General features: G+C 50.8%; 1 protein-coding gene across 2 annotated transcripts; it reads left to right on the top strand.

The window, feature by feature from the left end:
- The first annotated feature begins 858 nt into the window (after positions 1-858).
- Positions 859-13,076, top strand: ppp1r26 (protein phosphatase 1, regulatory subunit 26). 2 transcript variants are annotated; one of them, XM_059638260.1, is made up of 2 exons: positions 859-1,045; positions 8,564-13,076. In XM_059638260.1, exon 2 carries the CDS (start codon positions 8,619-8,621, stop codon positions 12,594-12,596), a length of 3,978 nt encoding a protein of 1,325 aa, XP_059494243.1. In that variant the 5' UTR covers positions 859-1,045; positions 8,564-8,618; the 3' UTR covers positions 12,597-13,076. The 2 variants fall into 2 exon arrangements, with proteins under 2 accessions (XP_059494243.1, XP_059494244.1); XM_059638261.1 differs by having other exon boundaries at positions 859-1,060.
- The last annotated feature ends 292 nt before the right edge of the window (positions 13,077-13,368 follow it).

Here is a 13,368-nt window from a genome sequence, read left to right as displayed (position 1 = left end):
CCTCCGACAGTGCGGCGCTCCCTCAGCACTGACCCTCCGACAGTGCCGCACTCGCTCAGCACTGACCCTCCGACAGTGCGGCGCTCCCTCAGCACTGACCCTCCGACTGCCCACTCCCTCAGCACTGACCGTCCGACAGTGCCCACTCCCTCATCACTGTCCCTCCAACAGTGCCCGCTCCCTCAGCACTGACCCTCCGACAGTGCCGTACTCCCTCAGCACTGACCCTCCGACAGTGCGGCGCTCCCTCAGCACTAACTCTCCGACAGTGCCCGCTCCCTCATCACTGTCCCTCCAACAGTGCCTGCTCCCTCAGCACTGACCCTCCGACAGTGCCGCACTCCCTCAGCACTGACCCTCTGACAGCGCGGCACTTCCTCAGCATTGACCCTCCGACAGCGCGGCACTCCCTCAGCACTGACCCTCCGACAGTGCCCGCTCCTTCATCACTGTCCCTCCAACAGTGCCCGCTCCCTCAGCACTGACCCTCCGACAGTGCCGCACTCCCTCAGCACTGACCCTCCAACAGCGCGGCACTCCCTCAGCACTGACCCTCCAACAGCGCGGCACTCCCTCAGCACTGACCCTCCGACAGTGCCCGCTCCTTCATCACTGTCCCTCCAACAGTGCCCGCTCCCTCATCACTGACCCTCCGACAGCGCGGCGCTCCCTCAGCACTGCGAGTTCAATAAAATCTGAGTGCAATCCAGATCAAGCAACGTTCGCCCTCTGCCAATCTGCACTTGTGTGCATGCTTTGTGTTTGTGTATTTTGATTCTCACTCCAATGCATAACTCCCAACATTTGGTGCAAATTCGGCAGCAGCGAAGGGGCGGCCTCGCCGTGCATTGCACAGAGAGAGGAGTGTGTGTATGTGGCCGGAGCCTGTGTACACCGACAGCCAGCTGTGGTAACCGTCTGTGCTGTGCTCTCCCTCCCTCCGCCTCTTTACTGATCTGTCTCTCCGCCTCCTCTCCCTGAACATTACCAGAAGCGGCTGGGAGTGAGCTGGGCCGGCAGCAGCAGCAGTAGCAGCGAGTACCAGGTACCGGCCGCGTCAGTGAGTGAGCAAGGCCTCTCCCGGGGAATGGGCACTGTCAGTCACCCGCGCGACCTGTCAATCACCCGCGCGACCTGTCAATCACCCCGGGACCTGTCAATCACCCCCGGGACCTGTCAATCACCCGCGCGACCTGTCAATCACCCCCGGGACCTGTCAATCACCCGCGCGACCTGTCAATCACCCCAGGGCCCGCGCGCATTTTGGCGCCCGATTCGCGGTGGCCTTCCACTCGAGGTCTCAGGCTTCGGGCCTGCTCTTCCGCAACCCGGGGGCGAGGGAGGCGGGGGGACTGGGGACTGGGTACTGGGTCAATCCGTCTCCTCCAGCTCGACGCTGAGCTGGTGCCCGCGCCATCCCTTACTCGCAGCCCGGGGATGAGGAGGCCTCGGGCCTTCAGAGCAGAAGGTCCGGACCCCACTGACCATCCCCACGGTGTGGGGACTGGGGACACTGACCATCCCCACGGTGTGGGGACTGGGGTCACTGACCATCCCCACGGTGTGGGGACACTGACCATCCCCACGGTGTGGGGACTGGGATCACTGACCATCCCCAGGGTGTGGGGACACTGACCATCCCCACGGTGTGGGGACTGGGATCACTGACCATCCCCAGGGTGTGGGGTCACTGACCATCCCCAGGGTGTGGGGTCACTGACCATCCCCAGGGTGTGGGGACTGGGGTCACTGACCATCCCCAGGGTGTGGGGTCACTGACCATCCCCACGGTGTGGGGACTGGGATCACTGACCATCCCCAGGGTGTGGGGTCACTGACCATCCCCAGGGTGTGGGGACTGGGATCACTGACCATCCCCAGGGTGTGGGGTCACTGACCATCCCCAGGGTGTGGGGACTGGGGTCACTGACCATCCCCAGGGTGTGGGGACACTGACCATCCCCAGGGTGTGGGGACTGGGATCACTGACCATCCCCAGGGTGTGGGGTCACTGACCATCCCCAGGGTGTGGGGACTGGGGTCACTGACCATCCCCAGGGTGTGGGGTCACTGACCATCCCCACGGTGTGGGGACTGGGGTCACTGACCATCCCCAGGGTGTGGGGTCACTGACCATCCCCAGGGTGTGGGGACACTGACCATCCCCAGGGTGTGGGGACTGGGATCACTGACCATCCCCAGGGTGTGGGGTCACTGACCATCCCCAGGGTGTGGGGACTGGGGTCACTGACCATCCCCAGGGTGTGGGGTCACTGACCATCCCCACGGTGTGGGGACTGGGGTCACTGACCATCCCCAGGGTGTGGGGTCACTGACCATCCCCAGGGTGTGGGGACTGGGGTCACTGACCATCCCCAGGGTGTGGGGACACTGACCATCCCCAGGGTGTGGGGACTGGGATCACTGACCATCCCCAGGGTGTGGGGTCACTGACCATCCCCAGGGTGTGGGGACTGGGGTCACTGACCATCCCCAGAGTGTGGGTACAGCCCCAGGGCCTGGGTACTTGAGACACTGACCATCCCCAGGGCCCAGTACTGGGCAGTGTCCATCTCCAGGATGTGGGTCAGCATGGCCTTTGATCCCCTGAGCCGCTTTGTCCAACTCAAATTTGAGAATCCAGGGATTCCTTATCTGTTTGTCCCTTCCATCCCTGTCCTCCCTCCTCACAAAACTTGCATACATAACTTATCCAGGAAAGTGCTGATGAGCAGGACCTTCAGTTGAACCTCTGCTTCATTAAGATGGAGTGCAATGTTGTGGTCTCGCTGTAAATGGCGAATGATTCCAATGTTTTTGCCTGTTTCCCTTGAGCAATCACATGACTGCAGGCTGCAGTCAGGTTTTGAATAGTTCCTGTGTTGAACCACCACTCTTTCATGTGGGTGTTCTGTATGTGTGGCGAGCCCCGTTATGTTCCCTTTATTCAGAGATAGTGGGAACTGCTGATGTTGGAGAATTTGAGGTAACAAGGTGTAGAGCTGGAGGAACACAGCAGGCCAAGCAGCATCAGAGGAGCAGGAAAGTTGACGTTTCGGGTCTGGACCCTTCAGAAGCTCTACTCTTTGTATCCCTTTTATTCCTGCTTTTGAATAGTTTGCAATTCATTTAAAATTTGTAAAGACGTGGAACGTGCAACTGGGCCCTAAGGGAAAGGAGCAGCTATTTAAATGGTAAAGTGAGTTTATCTCGCCTGTTACTTCGTTCAGAACTAATATCAAAATCCAGGACATTCGCACTTTAAACTAATTTTGAGATGATGAATTGAAATTTCCAGCAGTTGAATTTTCAACCATTACTTGGAATTATTTAGTACCTTCAGTGTAGTCAAATATTCCAAGATGATTCACAGGAAGATTATCAGGTAAAATTTTGAATCTTGAGCCACAAACAGATAATAAACTAGATATCCAAAAGCTTGCTTAGGAGAACTTTAAGAGCAATTTATAGGAGCAGAGACACAGATAGATGGATTTAGGAAGCAGTGGCAGTCTCAGGCAGTTCAAAGGCATGACTGGTAGTGGTACAACAATTAAAATCAGGGATGTGCAACAGCTATACCTGCAGAATGCTCAGAGGTAGAGAGTTGCAGGACTTTGCAGAGATACTAAAAGGGAAGGCCATTGAGAAATTTGAAGACAAACATGAAAAATTTCAAACAGAAGTATTGCTGGACTGAGAGCCGATGTAGGTGAGTGAGAACAGGGGCTGATTCGTGAATAGTACACGTTAGGGCACAGATGTTTAGAGGTCAAATGCAGATGCATTTTTTAAAAGGTAGCAGGAACTGCAGATGCTGGAGAATCTGTGATAACAAGGTGTAGAGAATAAAATGTGAGGCTGGATGAACATAGCAGGCCCAGCAGCATCTCAGGAGCACAAAAGCTGACGTTTCGGGCCTAGACCCTTCATCAGAGAGGGGGATGGGGTGAGGGTTCTGGAATAAATAGGGAGAGAGGGGGAGGCGGACCGAAGATGGAGAGAAAAGAAGATAGGTGGAGAGGAGAGTATAGGTGGGGAGGTAGGGAGGGGATAGGTCAGTCCAGGGAAGATGGACAGGTCAAGGAGTTGGGATGAGGTTAGTAGGTAGGAAATGGAGGTGCGGCTTGGGGTGGGAGGAAGGGATGGGTGAGAGGAAGAACAGGTTAGGGAGGTGGAGACAGGCTGGGCTGCTTTTGGGATGCAGTGGGTGGAGGGGAAGAGCTGGGCTGGTTGTGTGGTGCAGTGGGGGGAGGGGACGAACTGGGCTGGTTACGGGATGCGGTGGGGGAAGGGGAGATTTTGAAATTGGTGGAGTCCACATTGATACCATTGGGCTACAGGGTTCCCAAGTGGAATATGAGTTGCCGTTCCTGCAACCTTCGGGTGGCATCATTGTGGCACTGCAGGAGGCCCATGATGGACATGTCATCTAAAGAATGGGAGGGGGAGTGGAAATGGTTTGCGACTGGGAGGTGCAGTTGTTTATTGCGAACCGAGCGGAGGTGTTCTGCAAAGCGGTCCCCAAGCCTCCTCTTGATCTGCAAAGCGTGTAGAGCTGGATGAACACAGCAGGCCAAGCAGCATCATAGCAGCAGGAAAGCTGATGTTTCAAGCCTAGACCTTTCTTCAGAAATGGGGGAGGGGAAGAAGGTTCCGAAATAAAAAGGGAGAGAGGGGGAGGCGGAAAGAAGATGGATAGAGGAGAAGATAGGTGGAGAGGAGACAGACCGGTCAAAGAGGGAGGGATGGAGCCAATAAAGTGTAGGTGGGGAGTTAGCGAGGGGATAGTTCAGTCCAGGGAGGATGGACGGGTCAAGGGGGCGGAATGAGGTTAGTAGGTAGGAAATGGGGGTGGGACTTGAGTTGGGAGGAGGGGATAGGTGGAAGGACAGGTTAGAGAAGCGGGGTGAGCTGGGCTGGTTTTGGGATGCAGTGGGGGAAGGGGAGATTTTGAAGCTTGTGAAATCTACGTTGATACCTTTGGAGATAATGGGAACTGCAGATGCTGGAGAATCCAAGACGACAAAATGTGAGGCTGGATGAACACAGCAGGCCAAGCAACATCTCAGGAGCACAAAAGCTGACGTTTCGGGCCTAGACCCTCTCTGATGAAGGGTCTAGGCCCGAAACGTCAGCTTTTGTGCTCCTGAGATGCTGCTTGGCCTGCTGTGTTCATCCAGCCTCACATTTTGTTGTCTTGATACCTTTGGACTTCAGGGTTCCCAAGCAGAATATGAGTTGCTGTTCCTGCAACCTTCGGGTAGCATCATTGTGGCACTGCAGGAGGCCCAGGATGGACATGTCGTCTGCGGAATGGGAGGGGGTTTGAAATGGTTCGCGACTGAGAGATGCAATTGCTTAGTGCGAACCGAGGGTAGGTGCTCTGCAAAGCGGTCCACAGGCCTCTGCTTGGTTTCCCTGATGTAGAGGAGGCCACAACTTGAACACCGGATGCAGTATACCACATTAGCAAATGTGCAGGTGAACCTCTGCTTGATGTGGGGCCAGACGGGTAGGTGTAGGGGCAGGTGTAGCACTTCCTGCAGTTGCAGGGAAAAGTGCCGGGTGTGGTGGGGCTGGAGGGAAGTGTAGAGCGGTCACGGAGAGAGTGGTCCCTCCGGAATGCAGATAAGGGTGGGGAGAGAAAAATGACTTTGGTAATGGGGTTGGATTGCAGATGGTGGAAGTGTCGGAGGATCATGCGTTGGACCCAGAGATTGGTGGTTTGGTACGTGAGGCTTTTTTTAAAATTAATGTGTGGGATATGGGCATTGCAACCTGCTTTGCATTTATCGCCTGTTCCTCGTTGTCCTTGAGAAGGTGATGGTGAGCTACCTCCTTGAACCGCTGCAGTCGGCTGTTGTGGGTAGACCCACAATCTCCTTGGGAAATGAATTCCAGAATTTTGAACCAGCGATAGTGAAGAAACCGTGATATATTTCCAGTCAGGGTGATGAGTGGCTTGGAGGGAAGTTTGAAGTTGGTGGTCTTCCCATTTCTCTGCTGCCCTTGTCCTTCTAGCTGGAAGTGGTCGGGTTTGGAAGGTTCTGCCTGAGGATTTTTGGTGAATTTCTGCAGTGCATCTTGTAGATTATACACACTGCAGCTACAGGGTGTCAGTGGTCGGGGGAGCGGATGCTTGTGGATGTGGTGCCAATCAAGTGGGGGCTGCTTTGTCCTGGATGGTGCCAGGCTTCTTGAGTGTTGTTGGGGCAGCACTCATCCAGACAAGTGGGGAGCATCCCATGACACTCCTGACTTGTCCCTTGTAGATGGTAGACAGGCTTTGAGGAGTTAGGTAGTGAGTTACTGACTGCAGTATTTCAGGCCTCTGCTCTGCTCTTGTAGCCACTGTGTTTACATAGTGATAACAAAGCGTGGGGCTGCATGAACACAGCAGGCCAAGCAGCATCTTAGGAGCACAAAAGCTGACGTTTTGGGCATCGACCCTTCATCAGAAAAAGGGGGTGAGGGGAGGATTCTGAAATAAATAGGGAGGGGGGGAGGCAAACTGAAGATGGATAGAGAAGCTAGATGGAGAGGAGAGTATGGGTGCGGAGTAGGGGGGGGATAGGTCAGTCCGGGGAGGATGGACAGTTAAAGGGGATGGGATGAGGTTAGTAGGTAGGAAATGGAGGTGCGGCTTGAGGTGGGAGGAGGGGATAGGTCAGAGGAAGAACAGGTTAGGCAGGTGGGGACAAGCTGGGCTGGTTTTGGGATGCAGTGGGGGGAGGGGAGATTTTGAAACTGGTGAAGTCCACATTGATACCATTGGGCTGCAGGGTTCCCAAGCGGAATATGACGTGCACTTCCTGCAACCTTCGGGTGGCATCATTGTGGCACTGCAGGAGGCCCATGATGGACATGTCATCTAGAGAATGGGAGGGGGAGTGGAAATGGTTTGCGACTAGGAGGTGCTGTTGTTTACTGCGAACCGAGCATAGGTGTTCTGCAGAGCGATCCCCAAGCCTCCGCCTGGTTTCCCCAATGTAGAGGGAGCCACACCATGTACAACGGATGCAGTATACCACATTGGCGGATGTGCAGGTGAACATCTGCTTGATGTGGAAAGTCATCTTGGGGCCTGGGAGGTGGTCCATCCTCCCCGGACTGACCTATCCCCTCCCTAACCCCCCCCCCCCCCCCCCCCCCACCCCCACCCCCATACTCTCCTCTCCACCTATCTTCTCCTCTATCCATCTTCAGTCCACCTCCCCCTCTCTCCCTATTTATTTCAGAATCCTCTCCCCATCCCCCTTTTCTGATGAAGGGTCGAGGCCTGAAACGTCAGCTTTTGTGCTCCTAAGATGCTGCTTGTGTTCATCCAGCTCCACACTTTGTTATCTCGGATACTCCAGCATCTGCAGTTTCCATTATCTCTGATCACAGTGTTTACATAGTGAGTCCAGTTGGGTTTCTGGTCAAGAACATGGAGAATTTGGAACTTTGAAAATGTATCAGCTCATTTAATTGTGTTGTGGGGAAGCAGCAGATTGACTGGTGAAATGCTGCTATTTCCAGCTTGTGCCATCAATGTTTTCCACTTGTGCGCAGTGCATGATTTTGAACATGTTCCTCAGCACCAGGGTTATTTTTTTGGAGGGGTAAGTAATATTGTTGTGTCAGTAAAGACCATTGCACAACTAGTCTCTATTTACAAACAAAAACAGAAATTGTTGGACAAGCTCAGCAGGTCTGGCAGCATCTGTGGAGAGAAATCAGAGTTAATGTTGTGTGTGTGTGTGTGTGTGTGTGTGTGTGTGTGTGTGTGTAACATCGGATTCTGCGTGGGTCCAGGTTATAGCCGAACAGGCTTATTCGAAATCGCAGGTTTTTGTCAGGTGACATTACCTGATGGAGGGGCAGGGCTCCGAAAGCTTGTGATTTCACATAAACGTGTTGGGCTATAACCTGGTGTTATGTGACTTCTGGCATTGTCTATCCCAGTCCAACACCAGCACCTCCACATCTGCGTGTGTAGCAAGAGGATGACATCAGGTGTCCACTATCTGTTAAAATGTATGACATATGACCACAATCATACTGTACCTCACCAAGGGTCTGTAATTAAACTCTGCCCTGAGAAGCTTATGGTTTCAAGCCTTACTGCAAAGATGAGCTCTAATGGAAGCTGATTTTGCCAGTGCAGTGCTGAGGGAATGCTCCAGTTTTGGAGATGTCATTTTTTGGGTGAGACATTAAACTGATGTACCTACTGCCCTCTCAGGTGGATGTAAAAAGCAGGGAAATTTTCCCTGATGTTTTGACTGATATCTGTCCTTCAAACAACATTACTGAAATGATCAGGCTAGTCTTCCATTGCAGTTTGTGGGACTTTGCCATTTTTCCAGACTTTGAAGGGATCTTTTTGACTGTAATATGTTCTTGGATTTCCAGAAGCCATGAAAGGTGCATTGGAAATGCAACTCTTTTCTTGAGAAATACTGAGGGAGAAGCAGAGGGCAAGAATATTTCTGAAGCACACAGCATTTTATTAAATTTCACCAATTTATGCCGCAGTCCTTCTGATGTATTTCTCCCTGTGCTGTTTCATTTGCAGGATGTGAGTGGAAGAACGTACAGGGATCACATGTCTGGGATGTCACCACTCTGCTATGATGTTCTTCACGGATTTGCCACCTGTCTCTGTGGTACAGACAGATTGGCATCCCTTTGGGACATCCCGAAACTTCAGACACCCTGTGAACTTCTCTGACTCTGGAGAGGACTTCTCTGTGCAGAGTACTGTCAGTGTGGATGTGAAAATGATCATCGAAAATTTGCAGGCTACTGATTCAGCTTGTGCCATGAACAGTGAGCCCAGCAGCCAGGCACAAACAAATGTAGCCACAAAACAGCGAAGCGACGGCATGTTGGACAGAACCTCCATCAGTGTTTTAAAGGGGGCTTCTGTGGAGGAACTGAAGGCTTCTTATCCATCCTGCACACTTGGCACAGAGGAATCCAACTTGGGTCACTGTACTCTGGACTCGGACAGTGACGAGTCTGTTGACCGAGATATTGAAGAAGCAATTCAGGAATACTTGAAAAAGAAAACAGAAGATACGTCCTTAACATCAAAGGCTGCTGTTGACACAAAAGTCCTCCCAGGAACACATGGAGCCATTGAGAACTCTGCAACAAAGGTCAACAATGGCATTTCACAGGGAAAAGAGGGAGTGAACCCCCCCAAACTAGGGCTAGACCTTGCGAATGTTGTCAGCCTGGAGCCTGCAGGATCCAGATGCTCTTCTCCCTCCAGTATCAGCAGCAACGACTCTTTTGAACAGAGTATACAGGCAGAGATTGAAAGGTTCTTACAGGAGAAGAGGAATAGGGAGACTGGCAGCAACGGTGGTCCTAAGAGCCAGGCTGCTTCTGTGGGGAGGACCGAGCAGAAGGAAAATCTGGTGAAGGTGGGACAGAAGAAGAGAAAGAGGTGCATCAAATCCAGTGCAGGGAACCAACCCCGTCCTGTTCAACAGACAGTAATCAACACAAACTCTGAGGTGGGCAACGCTAAATCGAGTCAGCTTGGGAAGTTGGAGACTGTCTGCAGCACAGAGAAAGGCAGTGAAGAGAATCCCAAGAGTAATAAAAATGTGACTAACAAGAAAAAGCCAAGATCACGACTTCGCTTTAAGGAATTGCACAAGAGCAGCAATACCCAGTGTGACCTCAGTGCTGAATTCACTGAGTCAAGGGCAAATCCCGTTACTGCTCGAGTAGAATTGTCTGATTCTAGCAGTGATGATGGGATTGAAGAAGCCATTCAACTTTACCAATTAGAACAAAAGAAGGGGAAAGCCAAAGACGTAGCCTTTGTCCTTGGCTTGTTGCCTCATAAGTCCCCCAGGTCTCAAAAATATGCTGATATCTCTTCTTGTATGAAAAGCAGAGAGAAAGAAATACCACAGGCAGCTGTGAGCAAGAGAAACTCTGCCCCGAAGCCTGGACAATTTTGTCCTGTCAATCTTTCTGATACCGACACAAGTGACAGCGATGACTGTATAACACAAACTGAGAGAAATATCACCAACTCCAGGCTTGGTTGGAAAGAAAGGTTTCAGTCAGTGACTCTGTCAGTATCTTCCCCAAAACAGGAAAGGTTTCTTATGACCAAAGTGCAGCCATCTGCAGACAGTATATTAGCTGGTGCTCCTTCAGAAAAGGGAGAGTATGCAGGCAAAGGCAAGACAAGCAGTGAATACACTAATGTTGCCTCCAAGCAGGTCACGGTTTCTTCAGACAGTGAAAGTAGTTCTGCAGACAGCAGCGACAGCATTGAAAAAGAAATTCAAAATTACTTGGCTCTCAAAGCAAGCCAGAGCAGTCAGAAATCCAACAAGGTCGGGGCTGTGAGTGAACTGGACAGAACCTCCCAAGAATCAAAGAGAGAAGACAGTCTGAATGCTTTTCCATCTTTGTTTATTTCTTTGACTTCATCTTCATCTCAGACATCAATGTCACAAAACAAAAGGCTGAAGAATAATGTCAGCTCTGATCATGAACTTGAAAAGGAGAAACTGAAAGAAAGTCAACCACAAGAGTCCAGTGGGAAAGCTCTTGTGTCCACTAACAGTACAACTGTCACCGCCAAGATTAATCTTAAAGGGAGCTCATCAGGGCAAGACATACCTGACGTAAGTAACAGCATGACTTTCAATCGAGACCAAGAGAAATTATCTCCCAAGGATTGGGTTGGAGAGAAACAGTCCGCTGTCCTTGACTCTTGGCAGACAGATGAGAAGAGTAGCTCACTGGATAGTGATGAGGACCTTGATACAGCTACGAAGGATCTCTTGCAAACCAGAAAGAAACTGGGGAAAAGGTCAAGAGAAATCAAGAATCGGTGCAAGAAACGAGTGCGGTTTACAGGTGCAGAGGTTCTTACTTACTCTGAGCAAAGCACAGGAATCGGTGACCAAACTGTCAGGACTGCTGGAGAAGGCCTCGCTTCTAGCCACGTCCCCCTAAAAAGCTGCTTATCGAAAAGTAACAAGAGCGCTTGTAGACGTTACTTAGACTTTAAAAATAAAGGGAACAAGAAGCCAGAAGAGCAGTCAGAAGGTGAAAGCCATAGCAAAATGACTAGTATCAGAAATCTCAAGGTTGGTTTGTCGTGTGGTGCTGCGTTCCGCTCAGCTGATGGGCCGACTTGGCAAAATGTAACAATTGAGAACAGCAGTTCCGCAGATAGTGATGATGGAATTGAACAAGAAATTCTTAAATTCCTCGCTGAAAAGGCGCGAATGAATAGCAGGTTAAATGAGCATTCAAATGATGCAAATACAGTGCAGATATTTAAAAAACAAGGGGAAGAGAGCAAATGGTCAGAAATGGCAGGCCCAGGCAGAGCACTGTCTGCCCTTCCTCAACAAGCTGAGTGGCCATGTCACCTGGAAGATGAGCCCACAGCTGGGTATTTACAGAGAGATATGGAAAGCAAGACCAATGTGAACCAGCAGGATTTGCTTCAGAACATTGATGGTATCTGCAGTGTACAGAGCCAGAGTGAAGACAGACAAGTCTTAGGAGAACGACCAGCGACTTTCAAGACAGAGACTAAGGCTGGAATTGTTCTGGATAATTTGCAAGTTGGCAGCATAGACTGGCATGGTGATGTCCTTCAGGACAAAAAGGTTAACACTAGTGCAGAGAATATTAAGGTGGAAACAACACAGTCCTTACCTTGTGAGCAAAGTGTGCCATATGTCAACTCCAAATTGTTGCAAACAGTACAGCATAAACAGCAGCCTGTCCAAATCAAATCTTCCAAGCAAACTCTAAACAAGTTGTGGAACATCTTTCAGACTGACCCTCTCCATGAGACTGTGTCAGCAAATGAGGCAAATGGAACCTGTAGAAGGGGACAGTATTCCAGAGACGATCAGTCAAATCTTGATCGTGGTACAGACCAAAGCTCTCAAGCTGTAGTTAACACTCTCCTCCGTGTAGGCTGGGCAGGTAGTGCTACAATGAAGAGTGAGAAAGGTAAAAATCAAGGTCAACCTTTAACATCTCCGATGCCATCAGTAAGTGTTGGTGCTCAGTGCGGTGAAGTGAGCAGGCTGCCTAGTGTTGCAGGGCGAGAGCAAAGTGACCATAATTATCAGAGTGGAGTGAAGAGTGAGGAGGGGGAGCAGAGTGATGCAAGACTCACACGCACTAACTGTGAGACTCAGCATCTCTGCAAAATGTCAGGAGCATCCAGCTGTCTGCCAATTGCTGAACCTACCATAGTCTCAACCCACAAGGAAAGCAGCAGTGTAGAACAGAAAGTCGACAGCGTAGGAGCAGTGAGTGTGACAGTAACACTGATTGCTGAGGAAACTTCTAAAGGAGAGGCCAGCAGCAAGTGCAAGAGTGGAGGGACTGGGGTTACTCTCCTCAGCACTCAGTGCCAGCCACTGAGCCAGACTTTATCAGGATCTAAGATTGAGGAGCGAAACGACAGGGGCTCAGAAACTGAGGAGGCAGCACAGGGGAGCAGTCCTGAAGCCTTTTACGACAAAGCAAGCCATCATTCAGATGATGACAGTAGAGTGGACACTGACAGGTCAGGACTGCAGAGACAGGGTGCTGAGGTGTAAGTATGTTGTACAGTGGCTCATCTCTAAATTATTTGTGTTACAGTCACAATGTTCAGTCTAGATTTCATTGTGGGGAAGGAAGGTTATCCTAGACAAACCACTGGATTAAATCAATGTTGTTTAAGGTATATCATTACACTCTGTTCAAAGTAATTAGATTGATTAAAAATACAGCCCTTTAGTTAAACAAATTTCTTGTCAAACTATAAGACCCTCCCCTCATCCACCCAGTGAAATGGAGTAGGGATAGGCACTTTGTCAACTCCCAGCTCAATCTCTGCATTTGCACCTCCCCATCCCCATCTCTGTTGTCCCATGCCAGTCATTGAGACCACTGCAGGATGCACTCAAGTTCCATTCAGTGATGTTACTGAAACAATCTCGCATGAGTTCAGAGATTGTAGGAACTGCCGATGCTGGAGAATCTGAGATAAAACGGTATGAAGCTGGATGAACACAGCAGACCAAGCAGCATCAGAGGAGGAGGAAAGCTGATGTTTCAGATCAAGACCCTTCTTTGATATGAAACGTTAGATTTCCTGCTCCTCTGATGCTGCTTGGCCTGCTGTGTTCATCCAGCTTCACACCATTTTATCTCTGGCATATGTTCAGCACTTTGTGAAGACCTAGAGGGGATTGTTTCCTTACCTGTGATGAGCTAACTACTCAGAGCCAGGGATGTACCAGCCACCCGCGCATCAGAGTATCAGAGCAGAGAGACTAGCCCCAGTCAATGCTGTTGCTCTGGTACAGGGACAGAGTAGGGCGCTCT

Source organism: Stegostoma tigrinum, chromosome 29, assembly GCF_030684315.1.
Source record: "Stegostoma tigrinum isolate sSteTig4 chromosome 29, sSteTig4.hap1, whole genome shotgun sequence".
NCBI classification, from domain to species: Eukaryota; Metazoa; Chordata; class Chondrichthyes; order Orectolobiformes; family Stegostomatidae; genus Stegostoma; species Stegostoma tigrinum.
The sequence above is the reverse complement of the archived record's forward strand: the minus strand, read 5'-3'. Positions and strand labels throughout refer to the sequence as shown.